Source organism: Conger conger, chromosome 12 (assembly GCF_963514075.1).
Source record: "Conger conger chromosome 12, fConCon1.1, whole genome shotgun sequence".
In the NCBI taxonomy this organism is placed as follows: Eukaryota; Metazoa; Chordata; class Actinopteri; order Anguilliformes; family Congridae; genus Conger; species Conger conger.
In genome coordinates this window covers 48,810,662-48,818,161 of record NC_083771.1, presented here as the reverse complement: position 1 = coordinate 48,818,161, position 7,500 = coordinate 48,810,662, and the positions used below count along the sequence as shown (strand labels likewise).

The 7,500-nt window shown below is 50.7% G+C and overlaps 1 protein-coding gene across 1 annotated transcript in view; it reads left to right on the top strand.

Moving 5' to 3' along the window:
• LOC133141635 (A disintegrin and metalloproteinase with thrombospondin motifs 19-like) overlaps positions 1-7,500 on the top strand; it is a 112,929-nt gene that overhangs the window by 92,547 nt on the left and 12,882 nt on the right. Inside the window, exons 18-19 of the mRNA XM_061262199.1 lie at positions 2,230-2,392; positions 3,448-3,583. Coding sequence (XP_061118183.1) covers positions 2,230-2,392; positions 3,448-3,583 — 299 coding nt within the window. The remainder of the gene's footprint in view (positions 1-2,229; positions 2,393-3,447; positions 3,584-7,500) is intronic.

Below are 7,500 nucleotides of genomic sequence, written 5' to 3'. Positions count from 1 at the left end.
TCAGTTGGCAGTCTCAGTCCTGAGCATTAAGAAAACCCAAAAAGACTAAAACGAAGAATGGAGGTATAGGAGCTCGGCTGATAGAAAATCAGCAGTACCATGTAAACATGTGTAACACACTGGACAATGCTTCACTTAAAGAGTGCAAAAATAAACTCTCTGAACTCAAATAAGCCCCTTCATCTGTCCTGTACAAGTGGACTCGGCCGTTAGCCGTACCTGTCGAACAGTCTGGATGTTTTACTCATGCTGCAGTCCTGATCTTCCGGAACCGCTTCCTAACAAGACTGACCACGTCTGTTTGGAGATGGGAAACATGTTATTGCTAGGGTTGTGTTCCCTAGGATGGTTTTATTGCTTTGTTTGGCTGTGTAACCTGTTTATTGTTGTTCCTACATGACTGTATACTTTATTTTTCTTTATCGTTGTGTTTCCTAAAACTGTTTTATAGATAAAATCCTTTGTCATCAAATTAATCAACAAGGCCCCACTCCTTATCTTTGTTGTTGTACTTTTAGCTCTTTCAGCGCACTTATCCCTGGTTATGGGTATGCACTTTGTTGTATGTCGCTCTGGATAAGACCGTCTGCTAAATGCCATTAATGTAATGTAATATAATGTAATGTAATGTAATTTAAACTTTGGTCTCAAAACCATGTTTAGTATTTAGATGGTGCATTTCATTGGCTGCTGCTGGGTCGTTGTGGCTCTTGAATTGTGAATATTCTGTGATCGCTGTTGTTTTGTTTTTTTATCTTTCATGCGATCTGTAGTGTGAAGGGAAATGAGGACTGCTGAACTCTGAGCTGAGGGGAAAAATACTAATATTCCAGATATGGACCTCACTCATTTCCTGTGAACATGAATTCAGTGGCTTCAGGAATCATATTTAATGCAGCTTGAGAAGCTGAAATCCACCCAGCTCATCCAATGTACAGAAATGTCTAAATACTAAAAAGAGTCTGCTTAGGAATGTCTTACAATGACCACAGATGTCCTTTTGGTGTAGAAAAATGAATGTCTATTGATTTTGAGTATCCTAGCTATAGTAGCATGGCGTGCACATCCATAATAAGTGTAATGTTTTTAAACGATGATCATGCCTTTAGTGGTAGTTCAACTTCACTGGTTGGTTCATTGGTGAGTTCTTCAGCTGTCCCAGTCCAGGGTTCGACCCCGGCAGGGTCTCAGACCGCTCTCTCTGCTCGTTTACGTCATTTCCTTTCCATTAGCAGCCATTTTAGACCTTTCCATTAGCAGCCATTTTAGACCTTTCCATTAGCAGCCATTTTAGACCTTTCCATTAGCAGCCATTTTAGACCTTTCCATGAGCAGCCATTTTAGACCTTTCCATGAGCAGCCATTTTAGACCTTTCCATTAGCAGCCATTTTAGACCTTTCAATTAGCAGCCATTTTAGACCTTTCCATTAGCAGCCATTTTAGACCTTTCCATTAGCAGCCATTTTAGACCTTTCCATTAGCAGCCATTTTAGACTTTTCCATTAGCAGCCATTTTAGACCTTTCCATTAGCAGTCATTTTAGACCTTTCCATTAGCAGCCATTTTAGACCTTTCCATTAGCAGCCATTTTAGACCTTGGAAACGAGGTGTGTGGTGGTTTAGTCCAGTGGTTCCCAACCCAATCCTCACGTACCCTCCTTACCCTGCCGGTTTTATTTGATCTGATGATCATACACACCTGAATCCAATAGGGGCTTCACATGGGTCTGTTTACCGCTCAACCAATCAGCACCAAGCTCTTCAGTGCGCGAGAATGAGCCGGATCAGACAGCCGCAGGACTGGGTCGGGAAAACACTGCTTTAGCCAATCAGTTACTTGAATTCTGAACGAAGTAAACGGTAAATGTCTGCATTTATATAGCAGTTGAAATTGTGCTTCCCTCAGTGCACTTATCCCTGGTTATGGGTGTGCACTTTGTTGTACGTCGCTCTGGATAAGAGCGTCTGCCAAATGCCATTAATGTAATGTAATGTAATGGAACCTTTATCCAAAGTGCTATACAAGTGCTTGATTCCGTGGGCAGATGTTCAGAGCTCTGTGCGGTTAGCTGAGTGTTGCTGTGACGTTGTGTCTCCTGATGCAGGTGCTCCTGTTCAACGTGTGATGTTGTGTCTCCTGATGCAGGTGCTCCTGTTCAACGTGTGATGTTGTGTCTCCTGATGCAGGTGCTCCTGTTCAACGTGTGATGTTGTGTCTTCTGATGCAGGTGCTCCTGTTCAACGACCAGAGCTACGGGGTCCACTACGAGTACACGCTCCCCGCAGAGCCAGCCTCCGAGCCACAGGGGGGCGCTGTCCCCCGGCCCAGCGAGCCCCTCTTCATGTGGACCCACTCGGGCTGGGAGGACTGCCACGCCTTCTGCGGGGGAGGTGGGGGGCCGCGCCCAATTACCTCACCCCCCAACACCATACACCCCCCAATTACCTCACCCCCCAACACCATACACCCCCAATTACCTCACCCCCCAACACCACACACCCCCCAATTACCTCACCCCCCAACACCACACCCCCCCCAATTACCTCACCCCCCAACACCATACACCCCCAATTACCTCACCCCCCAACACCACACACGCCCAATTACCTCACCCCCAACACCACACACCCCCCAATTACCTCACCCCCCAACACCATACACCCCCAATTACCTCACCCCCCAACACCACACACGCCCAATTACCTCACCCCCAACACCACACACGCCCAATTACCTCACGCCCCAACACCATACACCCCCAATTACCTCACCCCCCAACACCACACACCCCCAATTACCTCACCCCCCAACACCATACACCCCCAATTACCTCACCCCCCAACACCACACACGCCCAATTACCTCACCCCCCAACACCACACACGCCCAATTACCTCACCCCAACACCACACACCCCCAATTACCTCACCCCCAACACCATACACCCCCAATTACCTCACCCCCCAACACCATACACCCCCAATTACCTCACCCCCCAACACCATACACCCCAATTACCTCACCCCCAACACCATACACCCCCAATTACCTCACGCCCAACACCATACACCCCCAATTACGTCACCCCCAACACCATACACCCCCAATTACCTCACCCCCAACACCATACACCCCCAATTACCTCACACCCCATTCCCACGCCTTGGATCAGTTATGGTTACGTGGAATGGACTAATCGCACAATCTTACCGTTCGACTCGAGTTTGTTTGAAAGATGCACTTTGAAGGTCCAGAACCATAATAACCTGAGCTACGAGACTGCTGTGCCAGTGAGCCTGGTGCTCGTAGCATCAGCTTATCTTGGGTTTGATGGTTGAGTAAGACCATGAAGCACACGCTTAAACACCTGTTCTCATCATTATGTTGTGTTACCTTATGTTGTGTTACGTTATGTTACCTGCTGTCATTACCTCACTGTTTGCAGGAGAAAGAAAGACAATCGTCACCTGTACCAAGATACTCAACAAGACCACCAGCGTGGTGGACCACAGGAAGTGCCGGCACTTAACCAAACCGGAGCCCCAAGTGCGCAAGTGCAACGAGCAGCCCTGCCAGACCAGGTGAGCGGGGGAAGGTATTCACCAGCGCACTGCTCTGTCACAGTCAGGGGGGAACGTTTTCAGCGTTGCACCGTCCCAGCAGAGACCTTTCCTCACCACAGACTCCACTGTACACTTGATTTGGCTTTAAAAGGAGGTTAGATGTGTTGCTCAGTGTTACCATCTCAGAGGATCGTGGTGGTTGTTACCGTTACCGTAACTTACACGTTACCACTGGATTATCTGAATAAAATGCTCATATTACATCGCTTCGTTACGAACGTAACCGGTATCTGGAGTGTGAACACAAACGTTTGTGACCGCAGATGTCCCTCGGTCCGACGCTGAGTAACGCGGGTAGACGCTGGAATACGTGAGGCTGTGTGTGCGGGGGCAGGTTGACCCCGGTGCGCGGAGCTGCCGGTACCTCCAGCGTCTCTCAGCGGCCGCGCCTCGGGCCAGGCCCGGCGGCGGGGCTAATCAGCGGCACAGAGACGGCGGTATGCCCTGGGCTTTGATGCCGCTCATTAAAGCCAAACCCACAGTGTTCTGTTGAAAAACGGGGAATGAGATCTCAGCACCGCAGAGAAAGGGCCTGCTTGTTCACGTTCTCCCGGAAAGCAAAAGACAAATTGCGCCTTGGCAGCGTCCCGTTCTGGGCGATAAGAGGCGGTTGGATTTCGGTGGGAGTTTTCTCCTTTTGTTTTATGTTGGTCTGCACGCTGAAGAGCTGTAAGCCGTCGTTATCCAGGGCAGCGTAGCGGTCCTCTCGCTCACAGGAGTGCAGCGTGGGGCTGGAGTTTCACCGGGAGCACGGGGGGTTGGGTGTCTTGCTCAGGGACACTTTGACACACCCAGGGCGGGATTGAACCGGCAACCCTCCGACTGCCAGACGACTGCTCTTACTGCCTGAGCCAATGTCGCCCCCTTGGAGTACAGTGTACTCCGTCTTTTGAAACGCGTCTGTTCATGAACAACATCTTCAACATCAGATTGTCTTTGTGAGCAGCTGGCTGGCAGACCAGCACTAAATCATCCACTCGCTGCTGAAACGTTTGCACAAGATGTACCCCTCCCCATGCTGGTTAGATTAGCATTGAGAGGTAAAATATACGTCATTGAACCTCGTGGGGTAATTTGTCTGCATTTGACCCATCCCTGGGACCAGCTCCAGCTCTGAGGCCAGTGCCGTGGTCAAGGGCAACGGCAGGAGCACACCTAAACCTGACGTGCATGTGTTTGGGAAGAGGCCCTTTAATTCACGTGATGGAATTATGTCACGATTAATAATAACATTCCCTCTCTGGTGTCGAAAAGCGTTCAAGTGTTCATACTCCATTAGCAATATTACTTTATGTGCAAGTATGTGACCAGTACCTGCCCTCATACTGTGAGAAAATGAAAAAGCTGTTGCTGTTGCTGTTGCTGGATAAAGTGTGGTGACGGGATGTGTCGATCACGGAGGAGGTGTCCCAGAATGCTCCTGGGGCGGTGTGTAGACGCGACTCTTCTTCTCTGGTATCAGCTGAGTTTCACGGCCCTGGCGGGAACTGCAAGGTAGATCTGATTTACGCCTCGGTCTGGATGTGTGGATGTGATTGTGTGTGTGTGTGTGTGTGTGTGTGTGAGAGAGAGAGAGAGAGAGAGTGTGTGTGTGTGTGTGTGTGTGTGTGTGTGGGGGGGGGGTCTGACAGCAGGAAGGCAGGGCCTGTTTTACAGTTTTATTTAGTCTTGTTCTCGGGGGCAGCGTCGTTGGGGTCTGGCTCGTGTGGTCGCCAGCTGCCCCCCCCCATGCCTGATGAGGGGCCGGACGTAACGAATCTGCCCCCCCCCCCCCCCCCCCGCACTCACATCTGTACTCCAGATGGGTGCCCACGTGCCACCATGAGTCCCTGCCTGCTGCTGACCACCATGAGCTCTGTTTACACACCACCATGGGGAGTGTGTGTGTGTGTGTGTGTGTGTGTGTGTGTGTGCGTGTCTATGCCGCGTGCACACCCTGTAGGGGTGCCATGGGGTGGGGCCTCCCTGCCTCGGTTCAGCGTTACCATCACACCTTAGCTCAGTGATACCTGACCCTGTTCCTGGGGAGCTACAGTCCTGTTGGTTTTCACTTCAGCCCTAACAAAGCACACCTTATTCAACAGCTAGAGATCTCGTTGAGCTCCTAATTAGTAGCGGCAGGTGTGCAAGATTTGGGTTTCAATGAAACGCTGCACTACAGTAGATGACCAGGAACAGGGTGGCTTACTGCTGCCTGAAGGCCAGTTTATAGTCCAGTGACTGTGTCACTCGACTGAAATCACAGAACATTCTATCGTCACCTGATGTAGACTGTGGTTGTTGTCCTTAGAAAAAATAATCAGCTCACTCCAGTTGCCCAGAGTATTAACCACATATCACTGGGGCCCGCAACATCCGCTGCGCATCACATAATGTCGACATTGGCTCAGGAGGTAAGAGCAGTCGTCTCATTGGCTCAGGAGGTAAGAGCAGTCGTCTCATTGGCTCAGGAGGTAAGAGCAGTCGTCTCATTGGCTCAGGCAGTAAGAACAGTCATCTCATTGGCTCAGGAGGTAAGAGCAGTCGTCTCATTGGCTCAGGTGGTAAGAGCAGTCGTCTCATTGGCTCAGGAGGTAAGAGCAGTCGTCTCATTGGCTCAGGAGGTAAGAGCAGTCGTCTCATTGGCTCAGGCAGTAAGAACAGTCATCTCATTGGCTCAGGAGGTAAGAGCAGTCATCTCATTGGCTCAGGTGGTAAGAGCAGTCGTCTCATTGGCTCAGGAGGTAAGAGCAGTCGTCTCATTGGCTCAGGAGGTAAGAGCAGTCGTCTCATTGGCTCAGGCAGTAAGAGCAGTCGTCTCCTTGGCTCAGGCAGTAAGAGCAGTCGTCTCATTGGCTCAGGCAGTAAGAGCAGTCGTCTGGCAGTCGGAGGGTTGCCGGTTTGATCCCGCCCTGGGTGTGTGGAAGTGTCCCTGAGCAAGACGCCTAACCCCAAAATGCTCCTGACGAGCTGGTTGGTGCCTTGCATGGCAGCCGACCGCCGTTGGCATGCGAGTGTGTGTGTGAATGAGAAGTATCAGTTGTACAGCACTTTAGATAAAGGCGCTATATGAATGGCAGGCTTTTACATCATCTGTCACAGCGACACTCTGTCACTGGACTACAAACTGCCTTTAAGACTGACGGTGTGAGAGTGTTGGGTGATGAGAACAGAGCCATTCGCTCTCCAGATTATCTGCCTGTCCCGGTGTGGAGAGGGCACGGAGCAGTGTTTCGAGCTCGGTTCTGGCCCGTCCACACCAAGAACCAGAACTTCACTGATAACGATGTGGGCATCCACACTGCTGAACGACAATGCTCTGTAAAAACTCCACTGCGGCATCTGCCATTTAAAACGCCCTGTAAATTCCAATGGATTTAGGATTCACCCTGAAAGTGATCCAGATGACCGTTTGATACTGTTGTTGTGTGGACTCCACTACCCCCTGGAGTTGATCTTTGTGATTGTTGAGATGGGAACATTGTAATGGAGTGTTTGTGACCTCACGAAGCGTGTACGCACTGAGTGCCATGGCTCTGTGGGTCCACCGGGGGGTGCTGTAAATTAAAACATAAACCTGCCCCTGCAACTCTGTCAATTTCTGCCTTGTAAAACTCATAAGTATCATAGTTTACCTGTGTGTGTTTTTGATGCCGGTGTTTATGTGAAAGCGTGTTTTGGGGCATTTGGGAGGTAGGTGATCTGGGGGGGTTGTGGGTGATCTGGGCCAGGCCTGGGGGGGTTGTGGGTGATCTGGGTCAGGGCGGGGGGGGGTTGTGGGTGATCTGGGTCAGGGCGGGGGGGGGTTGTGGGTGATCTGGGTCAGGGCGGGGGGGGGTTGTGGGTGATCTGGGCCAGGCCTGGGGGGGTAACGCGTGTCCAGGCCAGGGGGTAAC